The sequence below is a fragment of the Berghia stephanieae genome, chromosome 1, assembly GCF_034508935.2.
Source record: "Berghia stephanieae isolate SIO BIC M18660-M18661 chromosome 1, UCSD_Bste_1.3, whole genome shotgun sequence".
NCBI classification, from domain to species: domain Eukaryota; kingdom Metazoa; phylum Mollusca; class Gastropoda; order Nudibranchia; family Aeolidiidae; genus Berghia; species Berghia stephanieae.
Window position 1 is genome coordinate 126,529,823 of NC_088360.1, and position 26,081 is coordinate 126,555,903.

A 26,081-nucleotide genomic window follows, 5' to 3' on the forward strand; every position below is an offset into this window, starting at 1 on the left:
CATCTCAAACAAAGGACACAAAGAAATAATGTTACCCACGTGCGTGTGTGTGTGTGTGTGTGTTTGTAGAAAATTCCTTTATTACATGTGTGCATCTGTACGTGGGCTCTTTGTGTGTATATGCGTGTGTTAGACGAAAACTAGGCTAATGTGTGTAGCAATAAGGTGTAAAGCCTTGCTCCCTCTCATTCCACCACTCAACTTTTCGAAATAGAAAGATGACTGTTACAGGTTTCATAAATTCTTACTAAGTTTGCTCTCTCTCAATAAATATCTTATTTCCCTTTAAGAAAATGTAAAGGTTGTACCATAAATTATTGCTATTAGCTCAAAAAAGTATATTTTCTGGGATGGGTGTAAATATTGAAAAACTGCTAGGCGAGCTGCCATTGTTTCAACTGATCAGCTGTAGCACTAGGCACTGTCCAGTGTAACTTCCGGAATGCAAGGCCGCGTCACTGAATATTTTTGCCAAGGGAGTACACAGGCGTGCCCGAGGCCAGTGATCGATGTGAAAAGTGACCAAATAGAACTTTACTTGGGCAAACAATACTAAAACTATGATCTCCTTTGAAAACTCATCGGTATTGGTAATCATGAAAATTATAACGGACTAGGAAACATTAAAAATAGATATAAATGTCAATTTTAAATTACTTATAGAAATATTATTCTCTGTGTGGTCAATTTTGGCCAAATTGGTCAGGCCAATGACTATCTGGCAACCATGGTATCGAGAATTTCAGGCTCCCGATTTCGAACAACTCTCACTCAAGACTTTCTGAGAGTAAATAAAACGCTGTAAATGATATTATTAAGCCATCAAATTGCCATAAATGTTATGCCTATCCACTTTTGATGATGACTACTTTACAATAGGCTCAGTATCAATGTCGTCATTATCGATAATTGGTCCGTTTTAAATATTTTTATTTCCGGTGGACTGAATACACAGTTCCTTTAAAGAACCGACCTCGACTTTGGTCTCGATGCTTTTTCTCGTCTCGAGAATCTCGGTCATCAATGCTTCTCGTATTGAGTCTCGAGACCTGCGCGCTCATATACAATTACACTGTCTGCCGTGTGCGTTGATGATGATGGTGCGGATGGCGGACAGGGAATAGGGGATGGGAGGGGAAAGGGTGTAGGATCGAGTAAGAGCCTTGCCTTTGTGTTGATTTTTTGATCTTATTTTGTTTTGGATTTTTTTCTCTTGTTTGTTTTTTTATTTTTATTTTTGTTTTTAACATTTCATGAATGATAATATAACACAGACAGTAACACACACACACTCACACACACAAATTCGTTGCGTGTGTGTGTGTGTGTGTGTGTTGTGTGTGCATTATTCACCCCTCTCTCGCACATTTTGCCTTCGTCGGCGATGAGTGACGATGACTTGAGCAATGCCTGAGACTTTTTTGAGTCTCGATGCTTTTTATCTCGAGACTCAAAAAAGCATCGAGACTCAAAAAAGTCTCGAGCATCGCTCAAGTCATCGGTGCTTTCATTCAATACCTAGTCATTGGTATTGGGAATTGACGTAATATCATATAATTTAAAAAATAGCTAACAAAACACAAACGTCGTAAATAGATTAAAATGGTCATAGGTATCAATGTTTTATTATTATACAAAGTGAATTTATTTAATGTATTTTAAGTTTTAATACAAAAAAGCCATCCGAAGCTCAATTGAAGTTGAAGTGCTTTTTCTCGGGAATTCCCGACTTTTCCTTGGTCATCGATATCGGGAAGTTTTGAGTGTTGGTGGCCGATGACTTGAGGTATCATCGAGACTTCCGCTCGACACTACTTCACATTCACAGCTTCCCAGTAATTATTCGTAGCTTGCCGCTCGAGCTTCGATCGAATATGCAAACGATTAACCCATCCCGACCCTGAAATTTGTGTGAGTTATGTTTTGATGAAGCTCCAGCAACGAAACTTTAGTCTTTAGTGTTTACAAAGTTTTAAAGGGCATGTGACTTAAAGTAATAATACTGTGAGTAGCTTCCATAATAACCCAAATTGCTGGTGTCTAGCGTGAGGTCTCTCTCTCTCTCTCTCTCTCTCTCTCTCTCTCTCTCTCTCTCTCTCTCTCTCTCTCTCTCTCTTCAAGAATCTAGATAGCATAGACTCTATCAGACGTCTACTTGTATTTTCAGTTTTCAGCAAGCGGAGTGATAACCCACAACACCGTTCTTCTAGACGAAATCTTGATAAAAGTGAACGAGAAGTGCGAGTCCGAATAGTGATTCCACTGCGTAATCAAGATGAATATCGTAGATATTTTGGTAGATATACTTTTTTCTGTCCTCCAATTTTCTTGTCAAACAACAAAAAATCCATCTAAAATTTCAGGAGCTAGGATATCAATTTTTTAATGCATTTATTTTAAATAATTTCCTGTGTAATTTTTTCAAAATAAAAATGCTTGTAAGTATACTGACAGGCTAGCGATTTTTAGTGTAAATGTTACCTAGGTCGTGCTAGGTATCGATCGCTCAAATATTTTCCCCCTAATTACATTGACGTTCATAATTTAATCAATGACAACAATGTTGTTTATTTGCCTGAAAATTAAAAAAAATAATAATAATAAGGTTGGGAGAAGAAATCAACCTTGGATGACGCAGGAAGGGAGAGAGGCATTACGGAAGAAGGCAGTAAATAGAAGATACTCTAGAAGCAAAAAGACAGAGGATTGGGACAAATACAAAAGAGTGAGAAACGCAACAACTAAAATAGTCCGACAAGCGCATCAAAAGTATGAGAACAAGATAGCAGAGGAAATGAAAGAAAATCCTTAGGTATTCTGGGGTTATGTAAACAGTAAAATGAAGACAAGACAGGAACCTGTGATATGAAAAAAGAAGATGGCACCTGGGCATCTGAAGATGAAGACAAGGCAGAGGTGCTAAATCTCTTCTTTGCAAGTGTCTTTACAATGGAGAACCAGGAAAACTGGCCAGATATTGCAAAAAGAAGTAATATAGATACTATAATATAGATAATGTAGATAGACAGAGAGAGAGAGAGAGAGAGAGAGAGAGAGAGAGAGAGAGAGAGAGAGAGAGAGAGAGAGAGAGAGAGAGAGAGAGAGAGAAAATAAGTAGGAGTGAAATATCTGTTCAATGTTACAGTTATCGTTTAACGTTATAAAAAGTGTAACTAAATGACAAATTGCCATATTTATGGACAATAAAGATCTATTATTATTATTATTATTATTACACAATGGCCGATTACTGAAGAGAGAGTAATGAAGAGACTACAAAACCTAAAGGAGAGTAAATCACCTGGAACTGACAAACTTCATCCTTACATTCTAAAAAACTTAGCAGAGCAGCTAGTAGAACCCCTAACCAAGATATTTAACCAGTCGATGAAAGACGGAAGACTACCAAGGGAGTGGAAAGAAGCTAACTTCACAGCCATATTCAAGAAGGGAGACAGAAAAAATCCAGAAAACTACAGACCAGTGAGCCTGACATCTGTCGTCTGCAAGCTCATGGAACAGCTGATTAGAGAAGAAATAGTTGATCATATGACCAAGAATAAACTATTCAGCAAAGATCAACATGGTTTCATGGCGGGAAGGTCTACAGTAACAAACCTACTTGAAACAATGGATGACTGGATGAGAGACCTGGAATTAGGCAACAATTTAGATGTCATATACCTCGACTTCAGATAGGCATTTGACAAAGTTCCACACTGGCGCCTAATCAGGAAATTGGAACAGTATCAAATTAATGATCAGACAGTCAAATGGGTCCGAGATTTCCTCAAAGATAGAAGACAAAAAGTGATAGTGAATGGAACAGCATCAGCGGGGAGACTGGTAACAAGTGGAGTTCCACGAGGAAGTGTACTGGGACCAGTTCTCTTCCTGATTTATATCAACGACTTGCCAGACAATCTATCATCTAAATGTAAAATCTATGCCGTTACTAAGCTCTATGGAGTAGCTAATACAGAAGAGGAAAGAAACACCTTACAACAAGATTTGAAAAAGTTTGAAGAATGGTCCGAAATATGGCAGATGGAGTTCAATGTAGATAAATGTGCAGTTCTTCACCTAGGAAAAACAGACAGAGAAGCAAACTATATAATGAAAGAAAAACCCCTGCAGAAATCCAATGGGGAAAAAGACCTAGGAGTATTTATTGATAGGAAGCTAAACTTCAAGAAGCAAATTCAAGATGTTCAATCTAAGGCTGGTAAAACACTCGGAATAGTGAAAAGAAATTTCAAGAATCTGAAAACAAAACACATGACTACCATCTACAAGACTATGGTTAGATCAAAGCTGGAATATGCCAACTGCATATGGTATCCGAAGTTGGAGGGAGACAAAGACTGTTGGAAAGAGTGCAAAGGAGAGCAACAAAACTTATCACACACCTGAAAGACAAAACCTACTGTGAGAGATTGAAAGAATTAAATCTCCCGACCTTAGATTACAGGAGAGGAAGAGGAGATATGATCCAAACATATAAAATAGTAAAGGGAATAGACAGGGTAGAGGCAGGATTTCTTAAACCAAACAAGAACATTCAGACACGAGGAAACAGCAAGAAACTGGAAAAAGAACGTTTTAAAACAAATGAAAGAAGGAACTTTTTTTCATCTAGAATTGTAAATAACTGGAATAAACTGCAAGAAACCACAGTATCAGCAAAATATTTGAATAAATTAAAAGCAGAGTTGGAGATAAGCAACATCCCCTAGGAAACAAGTTCAATTATAAAAATTGGTCCAATCATTAATAGATGAGGAGGAGCGAAGGAGACTACACCAAGTCTAAAAGCTCTATACAGAGGTATCCAGGTATAAGGAAAATAAAATAGAGACATAATCATTAGAATAATGATAATAAGACATGGTAAAAGTATACTGATAAAAATGATGACAAATTAATGAAAGAAAAAATGAAGAAAATAAAAGAAAAGGAGAACACCAATAATAATAAAATAAACAAATCAATAAAAAGCATTAAAAAAAACAAAAAAAACAAAAAAAAAATAAGATTAATAGAAGGAGTAAAACAATTAATATTGAAAAAAAAACAAAACTTGTTATCGTTGGGATTTGAAACCAGAACCGTGTCAAACAGCTTAACCACTACCCACAAATCTACCTGACTTGTGGAGATATTTAATCATGTTTATATAGAGGAATTATTTTCAAATATGAATTTTAACAATTTTATTTTAAATGAATATTGCACATTAGCAGAAAAAAACAAGATAATAAGATGCTTTTCCTTTTATAGCTTTAGTGATTCTATTTTTGCATTACCAACATGTTGGAGCGACATCTAGTGTTCCATTAGGTGTCGCTCTATCAGAACTGTTGTTCTATTATAGTTAGAGCAATATCTAGTCACTTTGACTTTGATTTTATAATAGGCTATCTATGCGCACTTTTCAAGTTTCGCCGCAATGTCATGTTTTCATTTATCTTCTCATCATGGCTTCCTGATGATAATTTTGTTTTGTATTACTTTTGATTTAGTCCAATAAGGTAGGTCGCCCCAAATCCATATGCTTCAGAATAGGTTACATCTTTCCGTGTGTCTGTCTTTTTCACAGTGAATAGAATTTTGTTTCATTTTTAAGATCTTGAACTTCACAAAAATTGACATTCATGCCAGTTATGAACAGTTTTTCAAAATACCTATCGTTATAAATGAAGCTAACCGATCGTGTAGGAATTTGGTACCTTTTCCTTGTTGAAACCAAGTAGTCAACCACAATTTTTCACACTATATTTTAGTTTCCACCACAGTAATAAATCAACTCTGTTCAAATATTTTCATCTATCACTCATGTAGAATTTATGATTTTCATGGCAGAGATGTAAAATTTGTGATTTCTAAGTGTTTTGTAAATAAAATAAACACTAAGCTCTTTAGAATTTAAAGTCAGTTGTTTTTTTCTCTCTCGTATGGATTTGGGGTATACCATTTTACCCTAAGCCCCAAAACTGTACATGCCTTGTCCCAAATTCGAATGGTTAATCGAAGTATCCAAAGGATCACGTTAATTTCAAAATGTGAGAATTTATACAATGCCTCATCCCCTGAATATAATTCTGATAAATCAACAAGGAGCTCCAAAAATATCGAATTTATTGCTGTACAGGTTTGGGGCAAGCCGTGTATGGGTTTGGGGCATGAGTATACATATTTGGGGCGAGGGGGTATGATAATTTATTTTCGCTTTTTTTAGATAGGTTAACTGATAATACCTTTCATGTATTTACACTGAACCAATCAGAAGATGTCAAATAATTGAGTTGCTCAAACAGTGGAGTTCAGTTAGAGCTGTTAGAAATTGAGTTACAAAAAAACTCTACGGATTTGGAACAACTACCACCAGGGGACGTAACCAAAAATTTACATCACTCCATAAAGAGGGAAAAAACTAGAGTAGATTATCTCTTTTTAAATCAACTCTGGTGGAACTCAGTCACAGCACTCTGTTTATTGCCTTAATTGTTTTGTGTATTTTTTTTGTCAGACATGTTGGAATAAGGTTCTTTCAAATAGTATAATTTAAAAACAAGAAACAGCAGCTAAACTTTATTCTGGTCCTTGTAATGTTGTAAGACAGACAAAAGCAATTATTAGTCTATCGCAAAGTATTTTTTTTTTTTTGTGGCCAGATGTAACAGATCGAGCTTCCCAATAAATGTTTGGGGAAGGGGGGGGGGGGGGGGGGGAAGGGTTGGAAAAAAATCTTAGTGCACCTGGGATTGATACCTTGCATATTATGAGGCAAGTGCTCAACCAACTGAGCTATTGGAATCCTTGAACTAGATGGAATGGATAAGTGATGTTTTTTTATTATCTTTATTGTCGTTGTACTATTTTTCTAGTAAGTATTTGATCCAAACAGGATTTGACAGTAAAAGGATGTCAGTTGGTATTTTGCTTTTATTGTTTATTTTTTTTAATAAACTAAGGGTCAAGAGTCCTTATATAGATTAGCTGCTCTGCTCTGATACAATGGTGGCCTCTCAAAGGGACATGATTTTATGGTCAATTTTTAGTGGGTTGCCTGTATCTCACAAAACATTATCTATTCAATGTTCTTATTAACCTTTTTTTTTCTTTTCTTTTCTTTTTTTTTTTTAATCAAGACAGACAATCGTGTATTATTTAGCTGTTGTTTTAAAGTAATACTTGGATTCTTATAATGGCGGTGATAAGTGGAGATGTGGAATGGAACATTGATATGGAGGTGAATCTTTTTCATGCCATGAGAGGACATAAACCAGCAGGTAAATGATTTCTTTGATGTTGATTTTTGTTTTTTTGTTTTGTTTGTTATTGTCTCTTGTCTGTGGAGGAAAGGACCTTTTACCTCGGGGGAGAATAGACAAATGTAATCTAGGTTTTACAAACAGAGGATTTTGTAAAGATCAACCATTGTTTTGGATATAAAAAGCTGAAAACCCCTTTTAACATTCGAAAAAAAATATGATAGCGTTTTTGATTTTGTCCCATTTAAGGGGTCCACGATCTTCATAAGTTACTACTACTTATGATAATAGCAATAGCAATCTTTAGTGACCAACAAATGGCAATTCATGTGCAGAAATGTTTCTCAAACACTTTGGTTTGTAATACGAAAAAACATTCACATACATAGATTCAAACACAAACACACATGCAAACACATTGTGTCTACACAAGGCATCTACAAGCATAACTGTCCATTCAATAACGGTGCCCGCTCAATGAATATGATGATACAACTCAAAATGTATCATTCAAGTGCTGAATAAAATTTGAATTCAATTTATATTGTCTTAATAAACAATACATTTTTCGAGTTCATAAGAGAACTTCACGGAGCTTTTTATTTGGGCATGGATAGATATTTTCTGCATTTGATATTTTATATATTTTGCACATTTGTCACTGAATTCTTTTCAAATGTTAAGACTGAAAATGGCTGATATCAATTTTAAGAAATTGATTATATTCAAATTAATGAGTGGAACCATAACTGGTATCGATTCAATGCACCTTCTCCCACCTCATTGTCATACTCGCTAACCGAATGGTTGACACACAACCCATGTGCTAATAACGATAGTGTCTGTTTTTGATGGGATTTGACAAAACAAATTTGATTTTTCGATAAAATCATCCTTACGTATAATTACTCTCATAGTAAATGCAAACAATCTTCATGTTAATTGTAAATACCATGCAAAATTTATTGACGATTGGTCCAATGGGTTCTGAGCCTTAATGCTATGAAAAATCCAATTTGCCATAATATAATATATATAATATGATACATATGCACTGATCTACATCTACAAGTACATAGCATAAATACAAAACCTCAAAACAAAATTATCTCTAAGTATTCCGTTTTTTTTATTAATGCATCCACAGAAACACACACACACACACACACATACATATACACACACACACACACACACACACACACACACACACTCTCTCTCTCTTTCTCTCTCTCTCTCACACACACAACACTAGGTGTCAGCATATTTTTGGAACATCTCTTTCAAATGCATTAGACAATTGCTTATAATGTGAAAAAAAAAATGGGCAGGGCAATTGTGTTTTTAAAAAATATTGTCAAACGTTTTGTGAATGTTGAGAAATATTGTCAATTTGATTGAAATCTGACCTGTGATTCTCCTTTCATTCAAAGTGCCTCAGTTTTCTTTAAACTATGTTTTTTTTTTCCATTATCATTATAGCTTTATCATAGCATTAATGTTATTGTTTACAGGGGTAAATCGTCACTTCCAAATGATTGCAATTCATGACAAATTGAGCTCATCTACTAAAAAGGTTACATCTAGTGAGGTGTGGAAACATTTGTCTACTCTTTACGATCTGCAAGCTTTGGTAATTATATTTGCTCATATCTCAAAAACTATTGCATGGATTTCCATTTTCATATTAATTTAATGAAATTTTGGATTTTTGGTGAATTTAAATGCCTAGGGCCACGATATCTTATGATGTCGTGCGGAAGGGCATAATTTTATTTTTGAATGTTGATATTCATCATATTCTAATTTCATGTTTGTATCAAGCTATATGACAATAGTGAGAACTGCTTTAAAAATGCTCTACAGACTCTCATTATCAGCGATTTACCTCATATATATTATTTCCCTGTTTTGGATTGATAATTGTAATCTTTTTTCTGAGTCAGTCAATTTATATGAAAAAGGAGAACTGTATTTTAAGCATTTGAAATTGACATTTTGGCTGAAAATAGATTTTTGCCCTTGATAATTCACATTTTATACAAGAAATAGATTTTGTGTTTGGTGCTGTTGTTGATTTAATGATCTCACTCAGAGGGTTGGAACAAATTCAAGTCAAAGGCATTCATACTGTGCATTTTGAATATAACATTGTAGAAATGAAAAAAAAAAATGTCTATATAAGGCTCATGTCGATAGGCAAGAACCATTTTTAAAATGGAGAGAAAACAAAAATATAGCAAATCATCATGGCAAAGCGATTATATTATGATGTTAAGGGATAGCATTTATGTCAGATTCTACCTTTTTAATAATACAATTAATCATTTTCCAAAACAAAAAAGTGTTTGGCCTACAAACATTTTCTTCCAAGCTTTCATCAAAGCGAATAGTAGTGCCATAGTAGTGAATAGTAGTTTTGATCACTGAACTGAAATGGGCAATTTTCTACAAATCAATCCTGTTAACAGGAACTGGTGATCAAAATACTAAGAGTAAAATCTGTAAAAATGGTTTACATACTCTGGGTTTGTTTTGTGGATTGGTCAGAAGTAGTAACTTTGTATAGGCTATATGTTCTAAGGGGATTACTGTTACTTAACACTGCTGTTGCATTTCGTTGACACATGATGGAAAAAGTAAAAATGGATACAGGGTATAATGGTAAGCCTGACTGAAAATGTTAAATGACTACATCGTCATATCATAGAAACAGAACAACTTAGCACTGTCGGCTCCAGAATCATGCTGGACTTTGCAATAATTTAGAATGGCTGCAACATTGTAAACTTTGATTCAAATGAGTGTCTTTAGAGATAAATGCAGATAATTTGCTCTTTTTAATACTAGTGCAATGAATATATTAGATTTACATTCAAAAAGTGATTCTTTATAAAGAGAATGCGTGTGAGTGGTTAATGACATGACCTTACTTTAATTTCCCTTTTTGTATGTTTGATTTTGTACTTTACAGATTAAAATTGAGTAATAAAATCAAAATCTAACTTATTTATTCCACAGTATGAGTCAGAGATTGTACCTTTCCCAAACAAGAATGGAGACTTTTCACTGATAGACAGAGATTTGTTGGATCTTTGTACAAAATCATTTCCACGCTCTGCTTACATAAATAGCGCACCCACTGAACATTTAAAATCAGAGGGTTAGTATTCAATGTTTCAACTCATATTAAATAAGAAAAACAATTAAACATTTTGGAGAGTTGGATTCCAACTCATTTATTTGAAAAATTGATACCTTTGTTATCCTAACTTTTAAAGACTCTGGGGAATCAATTTTGGAGTGCTGGAATTGTTTGTATTGTGAATTTACCCAATTTTAATCCTTTACTTATGATTTCATTTAACCTAAAAACACAGTCAATATTCAACATGTGCAATAAATCAAAGATGATTTTTTTTTTAATGGTTGAGGACAATACAGTTAACCATTGAAACAGCAAAGTCAGCATTACTAAGGGTCAATTTTGGAAAAATCCAGGTTTTCTTCGATCTAATTGCTACAACTATTTAAACCTCAAGAAACAGCTTTTTAATTTCCTTATTGCATGGAAGGTTCTTTTGAATCTGAGTTCATCGAGTCCAAAGACCATTTTGCATGCAATTGTCCAGGTTTATTGGACTGTACAAATTGAAACAGGTGTATAAACAACCTGCCCTTTTAGTTTTATTCACTCGCAGTCAACTCCCCTTTCATTTTGATTAGACATATTTCAATTTAACTGCGCTCAATCCTTGGATTACTTCATTTGGTTGCAGTGCACTGAAACTTTGTGCATAGACAAAACCAAGCCAATAAAAAGGACTGAGGAACTATACTGTGATGCGATGGAAGAGGAAATAATGATGAGTGTGCAGTTGGAGAAACAGAGACCAATCACATTATCTTTTATAACAAAATCGGAAAAGATGTGAAAGTGAAAAATATGCAAATTATTCATATGAGCGTGTAGTCATTCTAAACAAACGAAACAATTAACTGTTGTTTTATTTGACTATAAGTTTTTTCTTAAATTACTCAAGGTACATATTTGAGAGGTTTAACAGATCATATGTATCACATATCTATCACATGATCATTCCCATTATATGATATGTAAAAATAGTGCCTACTATGTGATTTTTGATTGGATGTCAATGATCAAAGTGTAATCTTTTCCATGACCCATATAGAAATTGCTTAGCGGCATTATTTTTAATTAAAATGAGAATGGTCGTGTGATAGATATGTGATGTGTGTTATGTTATGATGGTCACATTTATATGTTTTATCTGCTAAACCTCTCTATTGTAAACTAATATCAAACTCTGCTGTGGATGGTCTCTTGTCCATAAAGACAGCTTTAGTGGTCTTTATGAATAGAATTGATTCTATAAAGTTATCTTGACACTTTGATCTCCCATGGTGGGCAGGAGGTCACGCTGTGTCTTCTGTCCCCTATATCTGTTTTCCCGAGTTGCTTTCTGTCTTTGTCTTGGAGTGTTATTTAGTTTTGTCTAAGCCCTGGCCAGCGTCCTTGACTGGAACGGAAACAGTCAAATGTATAGCTATAGTTTTGAGAGATGCTATTTTTTTCCTTGTAAATCATCTCTTTGTTACGGGTGGTTGGATGGGAGCATCACCCTTGAATCATATACCTATGATGTTCGCATGGGTGTACGATCCGATAGTGATGACGTTTCTTCTTCTCTTTACTAGCCTATCCTGCTTCTTTGGTTTGTGATTGTATTTTTGACAGGGGATATTTTTTTTTCTGTAAATCTTCTGCCTGTTTGTTCTTGGTTATTTATAATTTAGCTTATGATATCTTTAGGTTATGATTTTGATTTACATTTGTACTATTTTTGTTAGATTGCTTGTTTTTTTTGTTTCAGCGGTCTCTCATATAACCTCAATTGTGTTGGAAGAGACCTAAAGCAACAAACAAACAAAATCATCTCTTTGTTATGTACTGTTACATTTTTTTTTGTTTTTGAATATATAAAATGGTTTGTAAACATTTGAGTGTTTTCCTCTCAGTTGGGACCTGTGCTTGTGTCTTTTAGGTGATCTCAAACTATGTAGACTGATAGTCTGCTCTTGGAATCTGATAGTCTGCTCTTGGAATCTACATCTATTCCCTATTTGAACCCTTCACTTTCGTCTTTCTTTTTCTCATGAGGTTTTAATTATAAATCTCTAACTTTTTTTACTATCCCATTTTCTTTCTTTTTTACTGGTGCTGAAATGACCGAAATGCGTCGCAAACCCTGTAGAACCCTGAACAGAAAACTGTCTGATAACACTTTTTCTTTGGTATTTTCCTTATCATTTTTATAAAGTCACTCATTTCATTTTGTTCTTCTACTACAGCATCAGGGAAAAATATTTCAAAATTTAGCACAAAACAGGACAGCAAAGTAAGCTCCCAGACTCCCAAGGCTGAATCAAAAAGTGAACACAAGTCCTCGAGTGCTTCAAAAGCTGACAGTCGATCAAACACTCCTTCTAGTCGTTCTGAATCTAAATCAGCTCATCACGGTAGTAGCAGTAGTGTTGGTGCAACCAGTTCTAAATCTTCCCATCAGAGCACTCCAACCTCAATACCTTCTCCTTCACCAAAAAGGGCAAAACGGACAAGAAATGTCAATTCCGCATCTGCCAGCCCAGCAACTCCAACAGAACCTCAATCCAAGAGAAGAAGATAGCAATTATAATTATAAATGTTCACTTAGAATTGAGTACTTTAAAAATAGGAATGTAGTTTATTGAAGATGTCAATTAGAAATTAGAAGATACTTGTTCTTTAAAATTTCCAGAATTTTGGACTGATTCTTACAATTATAATTGTATAATGGCTGCTCTAGCCTGTCACTGCCAGAATATAGGCAATATTGTGTTGCTATGAAGTCAGTGTAAAAAATATAAAAGTATAATCATGTTTACATTTTGACATGGAACTCACCACTTACCAAAGGGTTTTTGTAACTCAAAATACAAATATGTAACTAAAACAATTTGACAACTCTTTTAATTGATCAGAAATCAGGTTAATGCTGTGCTATTTATTATTTCAAATTGAATCTTGTGTAGTGAAAATCTTTTTTTCTTTTTTTTTTTAAGTTGAAAAATTTTATATAAATGTGCAAAGAAAATTTGCATTTGGCATTTAAGTGTACCTAAATACTAATTTGTAAAATACTGTATTAGGAAAATCCAAACATAACTGGATGACTTTTTAAAATATATTTTAGGGAACTGCAGAATGTGTTAATTGTTTGATGCCAAGCACAATAAAGCACATTATCCCTTCAACGTATGATCAGTGTTCTTTTTTTCTCTTGGGATTTTTATGTTCATATGAAGTGCTGTATTTACAATTCCAACCATATCCTTATATACATATTTTTTTACAAGCGCTGAAATGACTTTTTAAAGGGCTGACCTGGGAGGGGTTCCTGACCTCCCATAGTGGACAGGGAGGCACTTACTGTGTCTTCTATACCCTATATCTGTGTTCCAACTTTTGTCTTGGGATGAGATTACTTAGTTTTGTCCTGACCCTGGCCGGATACCCTAACTGGGAAGGAAACAATCAAATGTATAGTTAGAGTTTTGGGATATGATATTTATTGTCTTGTAAATCACCTCTCTGTTATGCACTGTATTACGTTTTATTTACAAAAAAATATGATTTGTAAACTTTTTGAGTGTATTCCTCTTAGTGGGGGTCTTGTGCTTGTGTCTGGATGAGACTTTTAAGTGATCTCAAACTAACTACACTGTACTTTGATAATGTGCTCTTGGAATCTACATGTTTCCTATTTGAACCAAATCCCTTTTGTCTTACCTTTTCTTGGGTGCTTTAATTGTAATTCTGGAACTTTTTACTATCCCATTTTCTTCCTTTTTACTGGAGCTGCTATGATCTAAATGTATTGCAAGCGCTGTAAAACCCTTAAAACAAAACGTGAAACAAAGGGCTGAAAATGAAAGCGCCATACTCGCCCCCCACCCAATCCAAAAAGAAAAGAATAAGATTTGCAAGTACTTATAAACAATTCCCTCCATCTGTTCAGGTTCCTTGCTTTAGTTCTCGCTCGCTGCCAGCTGTAGTGGTAGCATGGGTGCAAGAGTGCCGGCCTGCCGGCCGATTGGATTACCGAAAAAAACGTCTTTTTTGCGATTTGAATAGGACTGTGATAGGACACTTTTTAAATTTTTAAGTTTATTTTTGTATATTTTAAAATTGTGCAACTTGTGACAAGAAACTTAACAAATTACTGCATTACAACCTTTGGATTAAACATACAACAATTGTGGACTACTATTATGAAGACTAGATGCTGAGAACAAGACTTCAAATGACGAGGAAGGTCCGTGAATCTTGCGGGCTTTTTCAGATTATATGTCTGGTCATAAGTAGACTTGCAGGCTTTTTGAGGTCCAGTTGCTTGCACCCATGTAGTAGTAGACAAAGGTATTCCGCACCCACAATGGGGGGACGTCAAAAGACCAGTCCCCATTATATAGCAATAATCATATCATCTGTAGTACAAGGAAATTATTTCTCAAAAATAAAAATAAAAATGTCTGTCTCTCTATACCTGCAAAAAACTCTAGGCAGAGCCGAGATGAAACCAACAATAGAAAAAGAACACAAAGCCACATGGAAAAGACGCTCGTGTACAGCGGCCTCGGTTGCAAAGGGAACTCAGCTCCATCGGGAAATTTTTAAATCCCCGTTCTACTGAGGCCTCTATAATTCATAAAAATCAGGCATGGCTATAACGGGGTATGTACTTCTTGGAACACGGCTACAACGGGTGTGTGAGTTGCAATTTTAGTACCAGTTGAGAAAAGCTACTCACTCGAGAAGAAAAAAGAAAGGAACACATAACATATAGGGAACGGAGATGGGTGGATGTGGGCTAATTGCAGTTATTGTGTGTATAATTGACGTTTCTCTGTGTACTTTGTGTATATCCACGTTGATGCAAAAGAAAAAAGCTAGTGAGAGACCTATCGCTTAGGCGTAGAGAGATGTTTTTGTTTTTAAAGGTTTTACGGCGCTTGCAACACATTTAGGTAATATCAGCGCCAGTAAAAAGGAAGAAAATGGGATAGTAAAAAGTTCTAGAATTACAATTAAAGCACCCAAGAAAAAGTAAGACATAGGGGAACTAGGAACAAATAGGGATCAGATGTAGATTCCTAGAGCATACCACCAATGTACTTAGTCAGAGATCACCTATAAGTTATAAGTCTCATCCGGACACAAGCACAAAATCCAACAAAGAGGAATACACTCAAATGCTTACATTATACATTGAAAATAACAAATATAATAATGCAAAACAGAAAGATGATTTACAAGGAAAAAAATATCTCCCAAAACAATAACTATGCATTTGACTGTTTTCCTCCCAGCTAGGACTCCAGCCAGGGCCAAGACAAAACCAAGTAATCTCATTCCAAGACAAAGACAGAAAGCATGTTGGAAAACAGTTATAAGGGGATAGAAGACACAGTTTGTACCCCCTGCCCACTATGGGAGGTCAGGAACCCCACCCAGTGGCGTAGAGAGAGGGAAGTGCGTCTCTTGACTTGTTCGGTAACTATGCCCAATGAGAAGTAAGATGGTGATGAGCTCTCTCTGACGCCTGAGGTTAGGACAGTGTGCTACTCGAGTTTTGAAGTGCACTTAGTTGTGGTCGTGGCTGTCAGTGGCGAGGTTGGAATGGGTGGAAAACAGAGGAAGGTAGAATTAACCGTTGTATCGTTCCAACCTGTTGTGTATCCTGAAGTAAGTGGAAGAGGGGGTGAGGAATTGATGGAATGATATCCTGCAGTGTTCCTCTAAATTACAGTGTTCCCCAAGGTTAGGTGCTTGGTCCTGTTCTTTATACTCTTTACACAATGCACCTCAGGCAAGTCATCAAGGACTATGGTGCACACTACCATATGTATGCAGATGACACCCAGTTATTAAAGGCTTCCATCCTGGCAAATATTTCCTCCAAGTACTCCAAGTAACTGAAAGATGCTGTGTCTCAATCAAGAAATGGATGATGACCCACAAACTTAAGCTCAATAATAATACTAATACAGTATGCAGTACCGACCAGAGACTTCGAAATATCCACAGATCCTCCATCCCTACCCGAAATGAGATGGTCTCGGTTGCAACAAAGACCAAAAACCTTAGTGTTATCTCGAGCAGCCCTTTCTCAATGAAAGATCGTATAAATGGAATATACAGCATTCAATTTGGATCTGAACAGGCTTTCACACAGACAAAACTTAAGTCAGGACATGCTACAGACCATTGTGTGTGCAGTTGTACTGTCCCGTCTCAACTACTGCAATTCCCTGTATGTCGATCTTCCAGTCAATACCATTACCATTAACAAACGGCAGCGAGTCCAGAACTGGGCAGTAAGATTGGTCTTCTTAGACCTTCGATATTACGACAGGGCCCATTCTGCGGACATGCTAGACTCTACATTGGCTACCAGTCTGGGTCCAACTCGACTACATACAAGTTTTCTTTTCTGACTTTCAACACTCTGAACTCTCGTGCTCTCCCCCGTACATTGCTGAGCTAATTTCAACCCCAAATTGTTCCACTCGTCTCTTGAGATCAATGGATGAAAACCTGTTATTCGTACCCAAGTCAAAGCTGAAACGTTATGGTGTCAGAGCGTTCAGCACTGCAGGTCCCACTGTTTGGAACTCTTCCTCTCATCCTCAGGTCTGCTACTGAAATCTGCAGTTTTAAGAGACCTGTTCGATATCTTTCCCGCTGATTGTGTTAGGTACTGTGTATATGTGTGAGTGTGTCTGAGGGAAAGTGGTGCTTGAGTGAGTCTGATTGTGCACAAGGTTGGGTGTATACTTGTGATGTTCATGCATTAGTAAATTGTGCTTAACTCTATAATCAGCGCTATGAGTATGAGACTTTGGTGTTAGATGCTCTAAGCACCGAGGAAAAAGTAAGACAAAGGGGAATAGTACAAATAGGGAATAGGGGTAGATTCCAAGAGCATATCACCGATGTACTTAGTTTGAGACCACCTAAAAGTCTCATCCAGACACGAGCACAGGATCCCACTAAGAGGAACATACTCAAAAGCTTACATTATAAATTCAAAACAACAAATACAATAATACATTAACAGAGAGATGATTTACAAGGAAAAAAGTTTCATCCCCCAAATCAATAACTATACATTTGACTGTTTACCTCCCAGCTAAGGACTGGCCAGGGCCAGAATAAAACCGAATAATCTCATTCCAAGACAAAGACAGAAGGCAAATTTGAAAACAGATATAGAGGGAGAGAAGACACAGTAAGTGCCTCCCTGACCATTATGAGAGGCCAGGAACCCCACCCAGATATATATATATATATATATATATATATATATATATATATATATATATATATATATATACCTATTCAAAACAAAAGATATAACAGTGCATAGCAGAGAGATAAATTACAAGGGAAAAAAATTCATCTCCCAAAACTAGGACTATACATTTGACTGCTTCCCTCCCATGGACCCTGGCTAGGGCCTAGACAAAACAAAGTAATCTCATTTCAAGACAACGACAAAGACCAAATTGGAAAACAGAAAAAAGGCAATAGAGGACACAGCAATTGACATCTCTAGATATGGGAAGTAGAAAAAACCCATCCAGATTTTTAAAAAATGATGGAGCAGTCTCCAGGTGATTACAATATATTATAAAAATACAAGAGGACAGAATAAGCCAACAATGTTTATTTTGAATCTTATGTGACAAAAGACAACATCATCTGAAATGAAATTGTATGGCGGTGGTAAACCTACAGTATTAACAGACCTTATCAAATATTTCAAATGTATTTTGAGCATAATGATAATAGTAATAGTTTAACTTTATTATCATATCATAACACACGGCTGAGGCATATAGCGATTTTCCCATTTAAGAATGAATAACATATGGCTATGTGTACAACTCTACAGGCTTTCTTCACGAGGCTTAAGTTAGTGCTGTCATGCCTTAGTTTTGAGGGTATTACGGTTCCTGTCGAAATATTAAAGTACACTGCAATTCAAACTTATATTAGTTCAAGAATTGCTATATCATGACAACAATTGACAAATTGATGCCAATGATATATAGTCAAAGCAGAAAACTCACTTATTTTCTTTATCTCTGAGTATGAGAGTGAACCTATTAAAAATATTAATGGAAATGAATGAAGTCAAGACGGGAGCTAAAGAATCAACCCATCAATTCATTTCAAAACTGCACCAGTAATTTTTAAAGAAATGTTCTATCAATCGAATACAGATTTTCTATGGACAATTAACTACATATTTTAATATTAATAAATATATCAATATAATAAATTAAAAAAAAAAAAGAAAAGAAGATGCGCCACATTTGCACTTCTAAGTTCTATTCTCTGAAAAAATAAAGTTGCTTGTGAAAAATAACCTATTATATTAACGTCAATATCACATGAGCATTGTAGTTATGATATTAATATGAACACTTATACTCAGAAATAATAATAATAATAATAATAATAATAATAATAATAATAATAATAATAATAGTAATAATAATAATAATAATAATAATAATAATAGTAATTATTATTAGGAAATGAAATATATATTCATAATAATAATACCTAACACTGATATATGACATAATTGAAAGTATAAATATAGAACTTCTGACCTCGAAAAGGGGCAAAAAAAAAAAAAAAAAAAAAAAAGGAAAATCGCCTCTCGTAAAAAATCCCTGACCACAGTAACCATACTTCAATTTCAGTCTATGACCCCCAACCCAGGATTTTCTTCCACACTTTGCCCAAGAGTGTTCTGATTCCATCAAGACAACTAGGTAGTGACAATGACAGTTTCATCCCATAACGCACTATTATCTTGTTTCAATATGGGCATGGAAGAAACATAAAATAAAACAGTTAAATAGGGTAGTAATATGACGTTGAGGCAGAAAATGAACTCTCACATTTTTTGTCAGATGTGTTCACATAGAACGTGGCTGAAGATAAAAGCAGAGACAACTAAATAGTAACACCACAAAACGCCTAAAAAAGCTACAAAATATTTAAAAAGTAGCATAATTTTTCGTCTTCTTTTTTGATGCAGTATTAGCACATTAACAGTATTATCAGTCAAGTCATTTTATATATGGCCAAGAAGAGGAAGAAGCTTAATCTTTTTGGAGCAGTGCTCTTTGTAATAGGTATAATAGGACTTGTACGTAATATAAACTATAAATTATGTAATTAAAATAATTAACGTAAAATGTCACAGTTCTTATAAAAGTCAAGTGTTTATCATCTGCTTAAGCTGAAAAGTATGTCAAATTGCCGTGCATATTTTTAGTGACATTGAGAAAATTCCAACAAAAAGTGAAAAAAAAAACAAACCCACACAATTTATTCGATTTTTGACTTATCCAGGGTCAGATGTAATCACTAAAACAAACCACAAATGTAAAAAAAGAAAGAAAAGAAGGAAAGAACAAGACAATATGATGATCACTGTTGAGACACAAATCAGGATGTTGTATCCCATTTAAGCATCCCTTCCCGCTGCCCGCACCTCTCCTTCTCTGAGCAGCATCTAGCCTCAATGTCTCTTCAAAATTTTTTATCCGAGCAGTTGTATCTTTGGATTTTCGTTTATTCAGGCTTTTATATGATTTAAAATGTCTTGTTCCCTTTCATGCTCTTTAGCCTTCAATTATTTTCCAAACAGTGTGGCAGTTAGTATAGTTAATAAACATGATATGGTCACAATATTCAATTTTTAAAATCACTGAATCAAATCAAATTACAAACTGAGACCGGTGGGTTCTAAATTTAGGAGTTGCTTAATAAAACAAGAATAAGTTTATATATAAAATGCCAGATGGAGATAAGTACTCTTATTTTTTTTTTTCGACTGATTCCTGCTCAGAAACTTCAGTCTAGTACCAAATTTAATGATTGCCTCTCTTTTTTCTCAAATTATGGAATGGTACCATAAAATAGTACTAATCGAGTGTCATCAATAGCTTAATAGAATGGAGATTTGGTCATGTAACCAGTCAACAAAAAGCAATTATTTTCAATTCATGGTGAAAAAAAGGGTATACACTTTTTTCAAGATATGATAAATGGTTAAAAAAGAGCAGAAACAGCATCCCAAATTTGTTTTCTATCGATCGCTTTTATATTCCACAACTGATTTCAGTTTTAACTACATTTTGTGCTCAAATAACGAAATCCCAAATTTGTGTTAATTAGGTCTTTTATATTTTTTTAGTCATGCTAAGTATTTAAAAAAAAAAAAGAAGCAATAAAGACAGATAGGATCAAGTGTTCATATCATCAATTCACGACATAAAATCTTTAATTTGTTGGGTGCTGTTTAAGGATCAAATCAGTCGGGGTAAATTAAAAGATAATTAAATTCCATTTCACAAAAAAAAATATCTCTTAAAAAGTTGTGATAAAAATAATTAAGCAATACAATAAAATAGACTTGTTTGCAAAAAAAATAATAAAAAAATGGATTAGCACAAACAAATCAGTGATTTAGTTGATTAGAAAAGAAAATCCTACAAAATGATAGGTGTTTTATTCACCTTCAACTGCATAAGCAGAGCACCTCGAACATTATTTCCTTTTGAGTGCACATTTCTAAAACTGTTATAATTAAAGTATTAATTATATTCAAAAATTAAAATATCAAGAATTAAAACAACTGTTCAGAAAGGTTACTACAAACACAGAAAGTCAGATTACAGCAACTTCGCAAAACTGAATAAAAAGTGGTAATAATGAACTGGTTTGTAAGTTTGAAACAAATTTTTAAAAACAAAATTACCTTTGGGCTCAACACAAACCTGCCTTTTTAAAAACAAAAATGCGCAATGAATGAGTAAAAATAAGTTGCTTACAAGAACAACCGATTTTACCTAATTCAATTGTCCATCATAAGAAGAATAGCAACAGACCTGCAGACACCCCCACCCACCTTACCCAAAAAAAACAAAACAAAAACCTCCCCTAAACAAAACAGCAAAACATAAAAATAAATATAAATTGAAATGTTGAATTATATGACATTACATGGAATGGTTCCAATTATAGGACATATAAATTATATATATATGACAAATTATATACATTGGATTCTATGACACCTAACAGACTTCTAAAAACATCAAATAGATTTCAAACCTTATTTACAAAGTTACTTAATTTGTAAAAGAAAATTACAAGCTTACAAATGGTCATTATCGAGACTGAAAAGTTATCTGTTATCAATTTTCTTCAAGTGCGTAATTGTGATATCAATGATATTATCATGCTTGCAAAGACAACAGGAGAACTTAAAGGTAGACCTATGTAGTTCATATAATTTAAAACCACATCTTATACAATTCATATCAACATGCTGCATTTTGAACCAGACAAGGCAATATACGTCACATGCATTCACCACAATTGTGACCCACAAATTACAACCAGTATTATTTCGAGGTGAATTACAGACTGAGAACTGAATAAATGCTCAAAATATGAAATTATATAAGCAAAATTAATGAAAGAATTAGGGAAAAAAAAAAGCTTAAATTTCTTAAATCTGATCAATTAAATTTTAAATTAAATTTTTGAGAGTTTTTGCCAAGATGAGGGTCATTAATTTAAATCGATTGATATTTGAAGGACAATTTTTCTAATCAAATATTTAAATACATGTTTTTCCAAAGTACGGCAGTTTATTTGTTAATCCCACCAAGATACCAGTTTGAGATGTTTGAGTCATAATTGTGGATAAAGCATCTCCTTGCACCTCAATCATTTACTTGCACCAGGAGAATTTGCAGAATATCAGAAACATTACAATATCATTTTAAAAAATTTCATTATACCTTATCTTCAATTATTGTTCATATATTATATTTAAAAAAAAAAAATGAGAGAAGAAAGAAAGCAATATCGATATACACAAAAGGTCAGAGTATTCAATTTCTTCTTTCTTTGTGACCCCTGCAAGAGATTTGATATCTTTACATAATTTTAATGAACTGTGCTAGCCGTAACGTGTAAATCAATGAATGATAAATTCCTAATTCACAATATATTCACAGGCTGAATTTGACTGACAATGTAAGAGTGACATAGAATTTGTGATGATATTTTACATAAAACGATAATTACAATAACATGTTCAAATAAATACAGGTAAATGATACATTCCATTCTCAGCTACAACTATTGCCATAAATTGTTTGATAAGGTCTGTCCTGCCGGATTGCCCCAATTGTTGTTCGTGGTTTTGCCCATTGGTTGCTGCATCTGATAAAAAAGGATACAGTATTTTCATTAAACAATCATCTTATTGCCACTCTACTACTTTAACTTTAACTGTGAAATGATATATTACCGAGACATTGGCCTGCACAACCTCCTCCTCTTGAAACATCTCTCATCGACAACTCATGAATGAAACTATATATATTCCAATTTCTATATTTTATTGAGAAGCAGTAATCAGGTATTGAGCAGGCAATGATATATGTACAAGTAATGAGAGGAAAACAGGCAGAGATTACATTCTTAAAACACTCGCTCTTCCCCCCCCCCCCCCCCCCCCCCCTCAAAAAAAAAAAAAAAAAGAGGAAACTATCAAAAAAATAAAAGCTGCCTTGACGAGGAATTGCACTATAGATGTAGGAGTTATGCTGGTATCAATTAAATATTTATAGCTTACCTGTTGAAATTGTAACTGTTGCATTTGCTGTGGTGCATACATATTGGTGTTTCCCATCATCTGACCTTGACCTTGGAACATTCCAGCTTGCTGTATAAAAAGAAATTAATAAAATCTATTGCAAGGGGGACAGCGAGGATGAAGTTGATGATAATGATAATAATAATAATAATAATAATAATAATAATAATAATAATAATAACAATAACAACAATAATAATAATAATAATAATAATAATAATAATAATAATAATAATAATAAAAAGAATAAGATTTTCTAATGACTCCACTATAACAAAGAAAGTATTGGACTGGCAGAAGATCAAGGGGAAGGCCACGGGGAACATGGAGAAGGATTAAAGAAGCTGATATACAGAGAAGTGATAAGACATGGAAGATAAAAAAGATAGTTCAAGATAGAGAAGGATGGAAACTGTTTGTATGTTGCCTTTTCCCCCTGACCCAGGGTGAAAAAGGCAATGATGATGGTTTTTATTGGATTAATATTAGTCTCCTTTTAACTCTATAAAAGTAAAGGAAAGAAAAACTTTCACTTGATTTAACACACTTATTTATTGACTGAGAAAATCACTTCCGTTACCACGTGTACAATATTAAAGTTCAATCAATATCCTACTTTCTCCTATGATAATTTGTAATAATCAACATCTCATGGTATGTGTCTTGGAGAGCTCAAACAGGTAAAAGTATTAAGTATATTTATTATTCCTCTATACGCTAGAAATACATACATTGTGGCTTCTAATGTCATTATTAAATTCTGTGCAATGTGGTGTTGTGCATGCATTTGTGTGTCCAAGCTTGTGTGGCTGAGAGAATGTCACGCATAAGAATGTACAATGCTTTCTTTATATCTCTCCAATAAAAACACACCCATAACAAATGGCAGAGAAAGGCATTTTAGCAAGCTCCTTGATGCGTTTTAGGCATAAATGTTCATTGGTTCGTTTTGTAGGTATTGTAAATTGAAATACTGGGAGTCCCTCTTTTAAAACAAGGTTTGTGCATTGCCTTATAAACTTTTCTCCGTACAGAGATTTTCATGTCATGCAAATTACTAAATAAGGCATAATGCAGTATTAGGAAACATGACATCCTGTGATCCTGATTTTTATTGTACATTGTATCTCTTACAGGTCACAATATACTTTTTTCTTTCTCTTTAAAACAAAAAAAGGTTTTGAGATATTTATCCAACAAATAATAAGAACTAAAACACTTCATGTTCAATGAAATATTAGCTCATTAAAAAAACAACAACCCAACAATGATAAAATTAGTACATTTTTTAAAGCCATAAATATACTTGATAAATGAATAATTTCCATATACTTTTACTACATAATTTACCTTCATTTTTTATATAAACGTTTTTTTCAAATTTGCAAATTCCCCCAAATTTCTTATTCCATAAATCGTTATTCAAATGGAAATAAAACTTTTATCATTCAACCTAAGACTGCCTGCTCTTACAAAACTTAAAAATAATCAAATGAGATAAGCAATTAACATTTTTTTTTTCTCCACTTATTATGAAATGAGGTCGCTTGACTTACTTGTGAACCATTCATCATTGTATTTCCCATCATGCCATTTGGTTGTCCCATCATACTGGGTTGTTGCTGACCCATCATTCCCATCATACCTTGCTGTGCACCCATCATGTTCTGTTGAGGGGCCATCATGCCTTAAATAAAAAAAAATATACACAAATCTAAAATTCTAATCGTAATTATCAATATACAAGGTAATTTTTGTTTCAAAACTCACCACAAAAAAAAAAACAAAACAACAAAACAAAATACTCCCCAAAAAATAATAAATTAATAAATATAAAAAATTAGCCTATATGATTGATTGAAGACAGTTGTAAGACCAACAATGTTATATGGACTAGAGACAGCAGCTACAACAAAGAAAAAGATAAAGAAGTTGAGGTGGCAGAAATGAGGATGTTGAAATCGTCACTTGGCTAGACAAGAAAAGATAAAGTGAGAAATGAACGAATTCGAAGGTTGACTGAAGTGAAGAATGTATCAATAAAGATGAGAGAAGATAGATTGAAATGGTTCGGACAGGTAAAGAGATGAGAGAGGGAGTACGTGGGAAAGAAAAAATTTGATTTACAATTTGTGGGAAAGAAGAAAAAGGGACGCCCAAAGACTAGATGGTTGGATAAGGTAAAGGATGAAATGAAAACTGGGCCTGGAGGAATTTTATGTTCTGAACCGAGATGCATGGAGATGTGGCATTCACTATGGCAACCCTGCAAAATGTGGGATAAGCTAAAAGAAGAAGAAGAAGAAGAAGAAGAAGAAGAAAAAGAAGAAGAAGAAGAAGAAGAAGAAGAAGAAGAAGAAGAAAGAAGAAGAAGAAGAAGAAGAAGAAGAAGAAGAAGAAGAAGAAGAAGAAGAAGAAGAAGAAAAGAAGAAGAAGAAGAAGAAGAAGAAGAAGAAGAAGAAGAAGAAGAAGAAGAAGAAGAAGAAGAAGAAGAAGAAGAAGAAGAAGAAGAAGAAGAAGAAGAAGAAGAAGAAGAAGAAGAAGAAGAAGAAGAAGATTGAAGACTTCATACAAGCAATAATCCAACTTCATGTCATATGACTTTTATGCATAAATTCAGTTGAAAGGGGTAGAGATTACATTCACATATTAGCAAATATATACAAAAAGTACACATCGGCTAGAGGCATTGTAACATTATATCTCCAGACCTGGATGACCCATCATGCCTTGTTGTTGTCCCATCATGCCAGGCTGCTGTCCCATCATGCCTTGCTGCTGTCCCATCATGCCTTGCTGCTGCCCCATCATGCCTTGCTGCTGTGGCATCATGCCCTGCTGCTGTCCCATCATACCTTGATTCTGCTGACCAATCATGCCTTGCTGTGGCATCATTCCTGGGAATCCTTGTTGGTTTTGTGGAATGTACACACCTCCTGAAACACAGCAATTCCAGTTCGAATTTCAGCATTAATTCATTAATCTT

The 26,081-nt window shown here is 34.3% G+C and overlaps 2 protein-coding genes across 16 annotated transcripts in view; one reads left to right on the forward strand and one right to left on the reverse strand.

The window, feature by feature from the left end:
* Window positions 1-1,137: 1,137 nt before the first annotated feature.
* LOC144963066 (uncharacterized) lies at window positions 1,138-13,593 on the forward strand. Of its 6 annotated transcripts, none has more exons than XM_078896689.1 (5): window positions 1,138-1,154; window positions 7,152-7,292; window positions 8,789-8,907; window positions 10,296-10,437; window positions 12,648-13,593. In XM_078896689.1, the coding sequence occupies exons 2-5, from the start codon at window positions 7,208-7,210 to the stop codon at window positions 12,980-12,982; spliced, it is 681 nt and encodes a 226-aa protein (XP_078752815.1). In that variant the 5' UTR covers window positions 1,138-1,154; window positions 7,152-7,207; the 3' UTR covers window positions 12,983-13,593. The 6 variants fall into 6 exon arrangements, with proteins under 6 accessions (XP_078752815.1, XP_078752814.1, XP_078752813.1 ...); XM_078896688.1 differs by lacking the exon at window positions 1,138-1,154 and adding an exon at window positions 1,795-1,911 and having other exon boundaries at window positions 7,156-7,292; XM_078896687.1 differs by lacking the exon at window positions 1,138-1,154 and adding an exon at window positions 1,799-1,911.
* Window positions 13,594-20,416: 6,823 nt separating this feature from the next.
* Window positions 20,417-26,081, reverse strand: part of LOC144963067 (stromal membrane-associated protein 1-like) — a 37,700-nt gene continuing 32,035 nt past the window's right edge. For 5 of the 10 annotated variants that reach the window (XM_078896694.1, XM_078896695.1, XM_078896697.1 and 2 more), the window contains 4 exons: window positions 25,807-26,031; window positions 24,652-24,782; window positions 23,075-23,164; window positions 20,417-22,659 (listed from right to left, as the gene is read on the reverse strand). In XM_078896694.1, the coding sequence (XP_078752820.1) occupies window positions 22,576-22,659; window positions 23,075-23,164; window positions 24,652-24,782; window positions 25,807-26,031 (530 nt within the window). In that variant the 3' untranslated portion in view covers window positions 20,417-22,575. The remainder of the gene's footprint in view (window positions 22,660-23,074; window positions 23,165-24,651; window positions 24,783-25,806; window positions 26,032-26,081) is intronic. The other 5 variants (XM_078896692.1, XM_078896691.1, XM_078896693.1 and 2 more) reach the window with 1 other exon arrangement.